We start from the raw sequence: 13772 nt of genomic DNA on the forward strand, positions 1-13772 counted from the left end.
AGAATGAGTAAAATCTGAATTCTTTTCACTCTGTAAAGACAAACTTTTCAATCCTATTATGAAATTACTCACTAATTTTTGTTTGTTGGTCAAACTCAGTTGTCCTTATATTACTCTACCATAGTAAAAAAAAAAAAAAAAAAGAGCGAGAAATCCCGATCTATATGTCTCTAGCAGTGAGTATATGATTCCTTACCAACAGTTAAGGGTGCCAAGATAAATCAAATACCAAGACTGAGGTTTCTAAAACTTTTTCTAAAAGAAATATGGGCTAATTCAATAACTAACCTCTTTTGGTTGTTACTAAATGTACAGTTAGTATTGTGTATATTACTATTATAATCATCACTATGAAATTATATACATATTCAGGTCCCCTGTGTCCAGAAACAGCCAACATATATTTTTAAATACTTTAAAAGAAGAGTAGCACATATTAAACGCATTGATCTTGAACATGAAACTCTATTTTACTTTGTTATAAAACATGAATCTGAAGAGGACATTTTTTTAAAAAGCTGTGATGACATGACACAACCAATCTAATTAAAAAGTGGGGGAAAAGTTTCAAATACCCATTATTTTGAGAACACAGCAACAACAAATTCCCTCATAGCTGCCTAGGTTTATTCAGGGGGTGTGGAGACTCAAATGTTTCAATCTGCACATTCCCTGAGTTTTAAAATGCTTCCACTAATATGGTATAAAACCAGGACTCAGGGCCACTGAGAATCAATGATGCTCCAGTGAAAAAGTTTCAGAAGCTCCCCCCTAACACATACATGTACTCAGTGAGGGCAAATTGCTGAAAAATCTTTACATAAGTATTTCCCTAGGTCTCTTTCCTGACCGTAGGACCCCAGGACTCCTCTCTACTCTCGGTGGCCCTGCCTGGACCTCAGTCACGATGGTGTGATCACTCACCTAGAACCAGACATCCTGTAGTATGAAGTCAAGTGGGCCTTAGGAAGCATCATCACAAAGCTAGTGAAGGTGATGGAATTCCAGGTGAGCTATTTCAAACCCTAAAAGATGATGATGTTAGAGTCCTGCATTCAATATGCCAGCAAATTTGGAAAACTCAGCAGTGGCCATAGGACTCCTGAGGCCTGTTTTCCTTCCAATGAAAAGGTCAGTTTTCATTCCAATCCCAAAGAAAGGCAGCACCAAAGAATGTTCAAACTACTGCACAATTGCACTCGTCTCACACTTTAGCAAGGTAATGCTCAAAATTCTTCAAGCCAGGCTTCAACAGTACGTGAACTGTGAACTTCCAGATGTTCAAGCTGGATTTAGAAAAGGCAGAGGAACCAGAGATCAAACTGAAAAATCTGCTGTAACACAGAAAAAGCAAGAAAGTTCCAGAAAAACATCTATTTCTGCTTTATTGACTATGCCAAAGCCTTTGACTGTGTGGATCACAATAAACTGAAAAATTCTTCAACAGATGGGAATACCAGACCACCTGACCTGCCTCTTGAGAAACCTGTATGCAGGTCAGGAAGCAATAGTTAGAACTGGACATGGAACAACAGTCTGGTTCCAAACTGGGAAAGGGGTACATCAAGCCTGTATATTGTCACCCTGCTTATTTAACTTATATGCAGAGTACATCACACGAAATGCTGGGCTGGATGAAGCACAAGCTGGAATCAAGATTACCGGGAGAAATATCAATAACCTCAGATATGCAGATGACACCACCCTTATGGCAGAAAGCAAAGAAGAACTAAAAAGCCTCTTGATGAAAGTGAAAGAGGAGAGTGAAAAAGCTGACTTAAAACTCAACATTCAAAAAATTAAGATCATGGCATCCGGTCCCATCACGTCATGGCAAATAGATGGGTAAGCAATGCAAACAGTGAGAGACTTTATTTTCTTGGGCTCCAAAATCATGGTGACTGCAGCCATGAAATTAAAAGACGCTTGCTCCTTGGAAGAAAATCTATGACCAACCTAGACAGCATTCTAAAAAGCAGAGACATTACTTTGCCAACAAAGGTCCATCTAGTCAAAGCTATGGTTTTCCCAGTAGTCATGTATGGATGAGAGAGTTGGACTATAAAGAAAGCTGAGTGCCAAAGAATTGATGCTTTTGAACTGTGGTGTAAGAGAAGACTCTTGAGAGTCCCTTGGACTGCAAGGAGATCCAACCAGTCCATCCTAAAGGAGATCAGTCCTGAATATTCATTGGAAGGACTGATGCTGAAGCTGAAGCTCCAATTCTTTGGCCACCTGATGTTAAGAACTGACTCCTTAGAAAAGACTCTGATGCTGGGAAAGATTGAAGGCGGGAGGAGAAGGGGACGACAGAGGATGAGATGGCTGGATGGCATCACCGACTCGATGGACCTGAGTTTGAGTGAGCTCTGGGAGTTAGTGATGGACAGGGAAGCCTGGCGTGCTGCGGTTCATGGGGTTGCAAAGAGTAAACACAACTGAGCGACTGAACTGAACTAGGAGCAAGTTAAACTGGATTTTCTCCTGGCATCCAAAGGGGCCAGATCACATTCTTTAAAACTATATTTGGGTAGTTATAAAGCAATTGTCCACCAATTAAAATTTTTTAAAAAGTCACAAGGAGAAAAAAAGCCAGATAACATATATTAAAAGGAAAAACTACGTTAGGGTAAGAACAGTTCATTAACTGCTCTTTTGGGGGACACACTTAATTTTATGCTGTTCTCACCCTTGCGCTTTACTATAAACTCAAAGCATATAAATGACCACTTTTTAGTCTGAAACAAAAAAAAATATAACAAACAGGCTCAGGTGAATAAGCCCTTCTAAGAATCAGGCTCACTTTACTATTCTAGATCAGGGGTTGGCAAACTACTGCTGTAAAGGGCCAGAAAATAAATGTTTTAGGTTTGGGGAGCTGTTACTCAACTTTCTTAGAGTGATTCAACACTGCCAGTATACAGCAAAAGTAGTCACAGCCTATAATACGCCGGTGACTGTGATAATACGCAAATGCCTCTGATTGTGTTGAATAAAACTTTATTTACAGAAACGATGGGCTGCCTTTGGCCCAAGGGTCACAGTTTGCCCATCCCTGTTCTAGATAATACCCACGAATGGCACCTTTCTTCTGAAAACTGCAAAGTGCCTCTCAAGGTTCTCGCTGGATTAATGTCCACTTGCACATTGTTTGCTCTGAGAGCAGATCCAGATCTAGGGCAGAAAGACCCTGCAAGACCTGCAGATTCAATGTTTACGAGCCCAGCTGCAGGTCGGCATGGTCAGAAATTGACAGGAATCCAGAAGCGCCTGTTTCTGCTTCAATGCAGGCAGCTATTCCTGGCTTTGGCTAATTTTGGTGGGGTAATCAGGAGCTAAGGATGATGCCCACTTTGACGCTCTGGTGGCAGGTGAAGATGCAGAGAAAGGTAATAAGTTAGGGATAATAAGGTACCTCAACAGCCTTAAAGGGTCAGTGCAACTTCCAAAACAATAAACATAAGTCGGCACTAAGGAATTTATTGCTCAGGCCACCAGGCTGATCAACTCAGAGGTAAATCTGCTCAACCATGGCTAAAAGCCAAAAACAAAATCCAAAACCAAATACATAAAAGTTGCGAGAGCAGCAACAGCTAGGAATCACAGAATTCCCTACAGGTAAGGAAATCTTACCAATCAGCTTAGCCAGCCCTTTCATATTACCAGTGGGAAAAACAAGACCTAAAGAGGCAGAGGTAACTTGCCCAGCTAGTTTGTGAAGCAATTACCAAATGCCAGCCATCTTTGAGTTCCAGTCTGTTATTTCCCCCTACAGAATCAGAATTAAAGGGGAAACACCACATAAGTGCCCATGTCGTGCGATTATGACAGCTAATTACCTGACCGCCCTTAAAGACAAGTTTCCTATTGGGACACACATGGTACCAGAGGACAGCTGAAATTTACTGAGGGGAATAGAAGGCTTCCTATCACTGGTGTAACGCAGCTGACAGAAATTGCACAGGATAAAGCATTAAATGGCCATCTTCCCAAGAATACAAATGCTGGTCTCTCATATTGTATGATAACATGGCAAGAACAGACTGTGAAGTTCTTAGAGCAAAGTTTGCATTGATCTGTTTCCCTCCTAACAGATCAAAGGCAAACGTTATCCTCGTATCTTTGGTGTCAGTGACATAGAGGATCCCTCGGGTGATGAAGGCATTGCCAGCCTTGGACTTGGGGTATGTAGTGTTGATGTGCTGCACCACGGAGAAGGTCCTCTCCTCCAGCTGTGCAACAAGGATGCTTGAGCCGTCCGCACTGGAAGCATAGATAATCCAAAGGCCCTTTTCATCTACAGCTAAATTGAAGTATGTCTTGGAATTCGCAAAGAGGTATTTTCGATCAAAATACAAGGCATTTTCAAGCTTCAGAGTTTGGGATGTTTCTTTGCCAAATTCAAACCTGAAATGTGTAAAAAAAAAAAAAAAGTAGATATGAGACACCATTTTTATGGACAAGCGTGGTTTTTAGGCTCCTCTGTTCACCTAGGGTGGGGCCTGGGATTCTGCCTTTCTAGTAAGTTGCAGGTTGCGCTCATTCTGCTATTACATCTGCAGCACCGTGAGCAGTGCGGATGCAGAGGCTGGTGACTGCATCTCAGTGTCCACCTACTAACCATGTGACCCTGGTAAAAGTCCTCACTTCCTGAATCCTCAGGTGTCTGCTGACCTCCTGATATGCCCCCTCAAAGCTGCAAGGGGCCTTAAAAGATAATCTAGTCTGTCATTTCATTTTACTAATGAGAAAAGGAGATGTGACCAGCTCAGGAATACAGATAAGCAGTTTAAACTCAGGCTTTTGATCTCCACGTTTGGGGTGATTCCTCTACTCCACGCTGGAGTTTTAAGATAAAAATTTCACAGCAGGCTCAATGAAGGAAGTCAGCAGCTGAGAAGTGAAGGAGCCAAGTCATGGCTGTGAAGTCACTTTTCTTTCTTTGGTAAACAAGGAGATCAATGAAGTGATGGCGTGAAACCCCATGCCCCTCAGCTCCTGGAGGCTGTTTGATCTGGCAGACTCCAAACCTACATCATAGCAAAGTGGATTTTGATTCAGCTTCAGGAATGAAAATTCAGGGACTCAAGGTTAAAAGAAAAGAAAAACACCAGAGGGCGCCATTGAGCAGCAGCAGAACTGTGACAGGCGCGAAGCTGCGGGTCTGCACTGGACTACAGCAAGCTTGAAACCAGTTAAGAAATCCTGAAGTAAATTTGAAAAGAAACTAGATAAGAGTGAGGGCTTGAGAAGGTCTTTCATGCCCATCTCTGCTCTCAGGGCTCCCTTCCTCTGAATGCCAGGGATTCAGGACTGCCACTGGGTCCCTGTCTGATACTGGCACTTAACAGTTGCTTTTCTTGAAGAGGCTCGTCTCTTCCAGCAAAAAATGGTCTAATTCCAGTCTGCCTCTGATTCTCCTCCCAGATTGTAGCCAGGCACTAGAGCAGGGCCCCAGTATAGTTGTTCTAACCTCACACAAGCTTAGTGTCATTAGAAGCCACTCTTTCTTAGGGTGGCCAATCTTCCTCTGGGCCTCATTTACCCCAGAATACCCCACGTAACTGCTCTCAGTTGCTCAGTCATGTGTGACCCTTTTGTGATCCCATGCAGTGTAGCCTGCCAGGCTCCTCTGTCCAAGGGATCGCCCAGGAAAGAATACTGGAGTGGGTAGCCATTCCCTTCTACAGGGAATCTTCCCGTAGATTGAACAGCTTTGATTGAGCCTGTTTGGCAGGTGGATTCTTTACCACTGTGCCACCTGGGTGGCTCTATATATGGCAGCCACAAGGCTTCCTAGTGGTAAAGACCCTGCCTGCCAATGCAGGAGACAAAAGAGATGTGTGTTGGATTGCTGGGCTGGGAAGATCCCCTGGAGGAGAGAATGGCAATCCACTCCGTATTCTTGCCTAGAGAATCCCATGGACAGAGGAGGCTGGTGGGCTACAGTCCATGGGGTCGCAAAGAGTCGGACACGACTGAAGTGACTTGGCACATGTTCACATGCAGGGAGCCACGGGACTGAATGGGAACAAACGTCACAGAAAGCAGTGTGTGGGGAGAGAGGGCTTCTGAATGGGTGGCGGGTCAGTTATCTTTTTCTTTTAGCGCAAGATTCTGTCTAGATGAGGTAGCCAGGAGGTGCTGAGGTGGTGAGGGAACCCAGGGGGGGAGGTGGTGCAGAGGCACAGGAGGGGGTGCCTCCAGCCACAGCTGACATGGGTGTCTGACGTGGTTGGTTTGACCACATGATGTACTAGCAAGCCCATGCCCATTTGGGAATCCAGTCCTCCCTCAAGATACAGGTCTCTTGTTTGGAATGATGAGGACCACAGCTTTCATAACACTGGAATTGTCATTTCCAATGGGAGTACAGTTGGAGGGCTGCAGAGGTTCTCATCCATCTTTCCATTTGTAGTGAGGACACAGAAATTACGGGAAGTGGTGTCTCTTCTCTGAGGTCACAAATAAGTAGGTGGGAGGGTTGGAACTTGACTGAGTTCACTGCTCCCTTGATTTGCCCAAGATGACATCTGCTTCTAAAGCCCAGGACTTGATTTCTTCTTGAGCCATGCAGACAACCTTTAGCAATTCTTGTGCGGAGCCAGGAAGCCTGGGCCACTGTCCTGGGCCCCGACTACCTGCGTGGCCACCTCTCCTGCCCATGGGAAAATGGAGGGTGTGTGGAGGCGGCTTGGTGAGGGCTCTGTCAGGATGACAGAACCACCTGAAGGCCTTGCAGTCTCTAGTCCTCAGAGATCTCAGCTGTGACACGAAATTCTTCACACCCAATGGTTTTCAGAACAAAACTGATTTGGGGGTGTGACACCTTCCTGCCAGAGGGAGGCCTGGATTCTGCTTTCTTTCCTAAAGGGTAAGAAAGCTTCTGCGTGCCCCCACCCCCGCCCCCGACCCCCTCATCACTCCCAGCCTCCTTCTCTCTGGCCCTAAACTTACACTTGGTTCCAGACCAGCAATAAATGCAATGGGGGCTCACTCCTTGTGGCCTGCGGTTCACTCAGTCAGCAAACCCTGACTGACCTCTGGCTGTGTGCCAGGCCCCAGGAACATAAAGAGGGTAGAACCACAGTCCCTTCCCTTAAGTAGCTGAAGTGTGACTAAAGCGCCACGCACAGTAGGTGCTGGCTGGGATGGGTGAGGAGGGGCAGCGGGGCCCTGAAGGACTCACCTCACTATGGTGTTGGAGCCTCCCTTGTGGTAGTAGAGAGAGTTATTGTGAACAGTGTGCCCACAGCCGTGGAAATAGTACGGGAGGTGGATGAGCGTGTAACTGCCGTTCAGCAGTGAGGGCTGGTCTTCGAATTCCTTCACCCTGATGCCTGTAGGAGGGAAATCAGGGAAAGGCAGTCACAGCTCGGAGGTGAGTCGGGGGGGGGGGGAGGGGTAAAAGGACAGAAGGTGAGACTCAGATGTCCTGAAAGGGTCCTTGTCCAGTTTCAAGATCCCAGGCTCCCAAACCCCAAGGCCAATTCTCTTCCATGGATTCCTGAACAATATTTTGAACACAGTAACCAGAGTTGCCTTTGCTCCTCCCAGGAAAACGGTACCATGCCCTCCCCTACAATTTCATCAACTTTTCTGTCAGACTGCCACAGGCCTGCATTGTGAAGAGCACCTGTGCGGTCACCTCCCACCACTGCACTCCAAGGGGGCCATGGTGCCTCAATGGCCTTGCTCTTCCCTTTAGAGTCACAGATTCCCTTTCAGCTGGTCATCTGAACAGTTACTGCCAGCCGATGAGTGTGCTTGGATGAAACCAAAGTAGCATGTCTGAGCTGTTGCTCTGACTAGTAGGCATGGCCAGCCCTCTTCCGGCTTGGGGCCACTGCAATTCCTAACCACATCTGTTTGGGACAGTGTGGTGCAGTAGACCTTCGAGATGGTACCTCACCCACTCCCCTGGGCTCTCAGATACTGCAGTACCTGAGAAAAGTGGCCAAAAGGATTTCTTTAAAGAAAGAGAGCCTGTGCAAAAATGTCTCTGGCATTTCTTCTTCATTACGGTTTCAGGGTTCATAAAGGGTTTATCAGTCAGGATGCTATTTGTTTCCTCCCGGACACTTTGCCAAAAAGCTACAGTGGAGGTACCCTGGTCATGTCCCTATTATCTGAACTGTGAGGCTTGTCACCAGTGTGCTCAACTGAAAAGAGCATTCTGCCCACTCATTTGGGCTTTCTAAAATTATAAAAAAGCAATTCTGTTACACCAGTGAGCAAGTTTCAGACACAGAAACAGGATAAGCCTGAAGGGAGGCAACAGAGGAAAGATAAAATTACAACAGAGATATGGATTATCTGCCAAGTAAAAGCACCTGAGAAATGTTCAGTCACCCAGATGCGTTCATCGCTCTTGTTAGCAGACTCTCTTATCCAAGTCCCAAATGTCTCTTTAACTTTCAACACTTGTATTGGATTTCCAATGGATGTGATCATGGATTCTATCAAAAGAAGAGAAAGTTACTCACCTCCCAGTTATGACTGTCACCTACAAACTGGCAGTTGCCATTGGCACTTGCCACCTACCTCTACAAGGATTAAATCATGTGCTGATGCAGCTACTGACTTTCCACATCCCCTGAAAGGAGCTAAGGGTGGAGAGCAGAAATGAGGCACTCTGTCCTCAGTGGAGGCAGGAGTGGGGGACTGGTAGAACAGGTCTTCAGAGATATCTTCAGGAGCTGATTTTATGAGCGCAGGCTGAAGAATTGATGCTTTTGAACTGTGATGTTGGAGAAGAGTCCCTTGGACTGCAAGGAGATCCATCCAGTCCATCCTAAAGGAAATCAGTCCTGAATATTCATTGGAAGGACTGATGCTGAAGCTGAAGTTCCAATACTCTGGCCACCTGATATGAAGAACTAACTCAATGGAAAAGATCCTGATGCTGGGAAAGATCAAAGGCAGGAGGAAAAGGGGACGACAGAGGATGAGATGGTTGGCTGGCATCACCGACTCAATGGGCATGGGTTTGAGTAAACTCTGGGTGTTGGCGATGGTCAGGGAAGCCTGGCATGGTGCATTCCATGGGGTCACAAAGAGTCAGACATGACTGAGTAACTGAACTGAACTGAACTGAACTGAAGTCACGTTCATATGGTGGCTCAGACAGTAAAGAATCTGCCTGCCATGTGGGAGACCTGGGTTCAATCCCTGGGTAGAGAGATCCCCTGGAGAAGGAAATGGTAATCCACTCCAGTATTCCTGCCTGAGAATTCCATGGACAGAGGAGCCTGGCTGGCTACAGTAAGTGGGGTCACACAGAGTCAGACGTGACTGAGAGACTAACACTTTCACTTTCTAAATATCTAGAAAAGTACCCAAATCCTTCATGGTGATGACTGCTCCATGTGACTTGCAGAAACTTTGATTGCATGTACTCCTCCTTCACCAAAACCACATATATACTGACCTTTCCCCCTACTGCTCTGGAGCAGTTTCTCAGAGCTACCTGAAATGCCTTCTCCTGGGCTATAGTCCTCATTTTGCAACAAAAGAAACATGACTCACAACTCGCACATTGTGCTTATTTTATTTTTTTAGTCCATATGACTTTGAGGTGTCTGATTTCTGAGTTTTAAAACAGGATGCTCTGGGACTTCCCTGATGGTCCAGTGGGTAATAACCTGCCTGCCAATGCAGGGAACACAGGTTTGATCCCTGGTCCGGGAAGACGCCACATGCCGCAGAGCAACTAAGCCCGTGACCACAACTACTGAGCCCACACTCTGCAGCCCTCGAGCCACAGCCACTGAGCCTGTGCAACACAGCTACTGAAGCCAGTGCACCTAGAGCGTGTGCTCCACAGCAAGAGAAGGTGCTGCAGTGAGAAGTCCTTTCACCGCAACGAGAGCAGCCCCCGCTACTGCAGAAAGCCGGTACACGGCAATGAAGACCCATACACAAATAATTTAAAAAATAAACAGGATGCTTTGTTTCTGTACCTGCTTGCGGGGAATGGTGTTCACTGACTTTCTCATCAGTTTTTCCAACCAAGGTATCATCATTTGGTACAGCACACGTCTCACCTAAAACAACAAAGATAATCAGAGCAAATGCAGTTGGCACAGTGAGATGTGTATGACTTTATAACTGGTGCTTTCAGCCACCTCATTCCAGATTCGAGTTCCATAAGCATCCTTGGTTTTTGCTTGCTTGCTTTTAAGCACCAACTCATATGCTTCCATTTTTTTCCCCTCTGCCTGGTGAGTTCCCAACAAGCATTTCATGACCATAGTTGCTAAGACTGTACAATCCCGAGAGGATGTCAGTAATAGGAAAATGTCACCTGAGTCAGCTATCCTAACCCTCAACAACCTGGAGGAGGGGGAAGGCTTACTGACACGTTCCTGGCCACTCTGGGCAGGTGGGAATCTATCACAGTTTGCATTTTCTGGAGGGCTTTTCACCCTCAGGGAAGTTGATGGGGATGAGGAGCAGCCTCACGATGGGGTGGCCCATTTCACCCTGTCTTCCTGAACTGCCAGGGAGCAGAGGAAGAAGAAGCCTAGACACAGCCCAGACCAGAGAGGTCGGGGCCCCTTTCCCCTCCCCATTTTCCATGGTTTTTTTTTTGCTCAAAGACCTGTGGGACCCAGGCCCTTGAAGGGCACCTGATTCATAGTTGGTTTGAGGCTATGAAGCATAGATTCATCTTCCTTAGCAAATGGGCTGAACTCAGACCTTTGGTGAAGAGGTGGCTCAGGTGGCAGAAGCAGCCCAGAAGGCGGGGGTAGTGTGGCCAGTGGGAGATGAGAGGGCGCAGACCGGCTGGCAGCAGGTCTCAGCAAATCGGGCTTTCCGGGAAAGGCCAGGACCCCACTTCCCTAGGCAAATTCTGAGGGTTTCCGATCACCTTGTGGTTGCTAGATAGAAAGGAGCACCTCCACCGTCACTAGGGAAACACACAGAATAAACTACAGAGGTGTCTATATCAGTAAAATAGGGAGACTCTTCTCAAACGTTCCTTTAGCTGGATGAGCCCTGTCTCTCTGAAGCCCATCTGCCATGGATGAGAGTGGTCTCGGGGCTGTGACTCTCCACACACAATCCTGCCTCTCAAGTCCCCCCCCACCCACCCCGAGTTTCCACTTAAGGGCCTGGGCTTCGCACAGAGAGAGTCAGAGAGACCCTCTCATTCTCAGTCTGAAGAAAGAGTCTCATTAACTTGTGCAGGACTTACCCACCAGCTTCTGAAGCTGAGGGGGTGGGACGGGGTTAAAGGAAAGGGATAGGAGGGGCAGGAGCGAGGGCCAAGCTCAGATGCTGGATGCCTGGCAACCAGGACTCACTCCTAGGAGGCAGAGCAGAAGGAAACGGCCTCTCTTTTAAAGCAGTTTTCACAACCCTGAAGCTCAACCCCTGCCGACCAGCCTCTTAGCAGATAGGCTAGGCTGGGAGGGCACCTCTCTAGCACCCCTCTCACTGCTGACAGAGCCTCTGGCAAGTCCGAATTCCACAGAATCAGGGTCGGACTTCCCCTCCTCTCAGGGGATGGTTCTGCTCAGCCTGCACCCCCAGGGAAGCTGAACAAAGGGCTGATGCTAAGGGAAAGGGTGGTGTTGAATTAACAGCCTGCTCACTGCTGGGCAGGGTCATAATCAGGCTCCATTTACTGGACATGATGGTGACATCTCTGAAAGCTCAGAGTCACCCATTCTGACAGGTGAGTGTGTGCCCCTCCACCCACTCAAACATCTTCCAGAAAGAAGAGTGTACCAGACAGAATGAAAGAGTATTTAGGAAAGTGGTGGAGAAATCCACAGCAAGTGAGAAAGAAACCCCAGTCAGGACCCTCTTCTCTGCTTGCCAGGAAGCCAGGCATCCAGTTGTGCCTCCTCATAGCCCAAGTTAGGGGAATAAGTCCCTGAACATCGCTGTGTGGAGAAGTTATAGCAGCATCTGAGATTGACTTTTCATTAGCATGGCCCATGATTTCTTCTTAGCTCTCAACCCCATGGCCACCCCTGTCACAACTGGCCGAAGAACAAGCCATCCAGGCTGGCCAGAGATCAGTGCCCTTGCATTACTTTGCCAACAAAGGTCCATCCAGTCAAGGCTATGGTTTTTCCAGTGGTCAAGTATGGATGTGAGAGTTGGACCATAAAGAAAGCTGAGAGCCAAAGAATTGATGCTTTTGAACTGTGGTGTTGGAGAATACTCTTGAGAGTCCCTTGGACTGCAAGGAGATCCAACCAGTTTATCCTAAAGGAGATCAGTCCTGGGTGTTCATTGGAGGAACTGATGATGAAGCTGAAACTCCAATACTTTGGCCACCTGATGCGAAGAGCTGACTCATATGAAAAGACCCTGATGCTGGGAAAGATTGAGGGAGGGAGGAGAAGGGGATTACAGAGGATGAGATGGTTGGAGGGCATCACCAACTCAATGGACATGAGTTTGAGTGAACTCTGGGAGCTGGTGATGGATAGGGAGGCCTGCCGTGCTGCAGTCCATGGGGTTGCAAAGTTGGACACAACTGAGCGACTGAACTGAACTGCCCTTTGTTGGCTTATTCTCAACGTGTGGATTTCTGTCTCTGAAAGGAAAATGCTCCAAGCAGGGGCTTTACAGGCAGGCACACAGGTTTGAATCCCAGCTGTTGCTTACTGAGTGGCCATGGACAGACTATGTAGCTCCCTGGGGTTTCAGCTTTGTATCTGTGAACTGGTCAGAATACGACTCCTATATCTTAGGGCTAGTGTAGAATTAAATGAACTGAGCACTTAGCCCTATGCCTACAATGTCACTAGCACTGTTAGAAAAGCTTAGAGGTGGTGATGGCAGTACTGGGGTATCTATGGGGAGTTAGACGATCTGAATTTCCCCATCATCTCCATCCCTCCAGCATCAGTCAAGCCCTCCATGCTCGAGAGATGGCAGATCTGGTAAGAAAGAGGAATAGTCTGGTGATGGCTCAGCCTTTATAGAGAATCCACCTGCCAAATAGGAGACCTGGGTTTGATCCCTGGGTTGGGAAGATTCCCTGGAGAAGGGAATAGCTACCCCATCCAATAATCTTGCCTGGAGAATTCCATGGTGGAGCCTGGCAGGGTACAGTCCATGGGGTTGCAAAGAGTTGGACATGACTGAGCAACTAGCTCAAGTGAAGGAAGAGGGATGAGGGCAGGAGGCAGGAGGCCTGATTCTAAACCTGCCACGAGTCCTTACCCTGGGCAGGCTGTTCAGGCCTCCCAGGTTGGTGGAGAAGGGGAGGGAATACTCGCTTTGGGCAAAATCTCCCCTTATTTAAAACAATCTGGTCACAAAGTCTGGGTGAAGCCTGGGAGCTTGGGATTGTTAACTGAAGAGGTGGCTTCCTAGGGCAGGGGTGTGTGACCTGGGCACTGGCCGTTGAACATGTTTGGCTGCCGAGGGCCTTTGGATCTTCTGCTTCCAGGGGGACCTGGAGGACCTGGAGGGCCTGGGGGCCCAGGTGGGCCAGGTGGGCCAGGTGGGCCTTGGTCACCTTTGGCACCTGGAGAAAGAGAGAGAGAAGCAGGGGTGGGAGTTGATTAGAGAGCTGTAAGCAGAGATGGGTTCCACACAAGGGAAAAGGAGATGGAGCCGCTCCAGGGAGGCTGGCCAAATCCTGGACAGTGGTCCTCCAGCACTCACTCACACAGGGTCAAGGGAGCTCCCACAGAAGGCGCTGAGTTTCAACTCTGTGCCAGGAACTGTGCTGGGAATTTTAGAAATCTCCCCTTCTTCCCTCCCAAGTACTCTGTGAGGCAGTACCAGCAGCTCCTCGGGTG

The 13772-nt window shown here is 47.5% G+C and overlaps 1 protein-coding gene across 2 annotated transcripts in view; it reads right to left on the reverse strand.

The window, feature by feature from the left end:
* Positions 1-2983: 2983 nt before the first annotated feature.
* Positions 2984-13772, reverse strand: part of GLDN (gliomedin) — a 58307-nt gene continuing 47518 nt past the window's right edge. For both annotated transcript variants that reach the window (XM_069597895.1, XM_069597897.1), the window contains 5 exons: positions 13358-13495; positions 9963-10046; positions 8334-8459; positions 7190-7340; positions 2984-4407 (listed from right to left, as the gene is read on the reverse strand). In XM_069597895.1, coding sequence (XP_069453996.1) covers positions 3930-4407; positions 7190-7340; positions 8334-8459; positions 9963-10046; positions 13358-13495 — 977 coding nt within the window. In that variant the 3' untranslated portion in view covers positions 2984-3929. The remainder of the gene's footprint in view (positions 4408-7189; positions 7341-8333; positions 8460-9962; positions 10047-13357; positions 13496-13772) is intronic.

Source organism: Ovis canadensis, chromosome 7 (genome assembly GCF_042477335.2).
Source record: "Ovis canadensis isolate MfBH-ARS-UI-01 breed Bighorn chromosome 7, ARS-UI_OviCan_v2, whole genome shotgun sequence".
NCBI classification, from domain to species: Eukaryota; Metazoa; Chordata; class Mammalia; order Artiodactyla; family Bovidae; genus Ovis; species Ovis canadensis.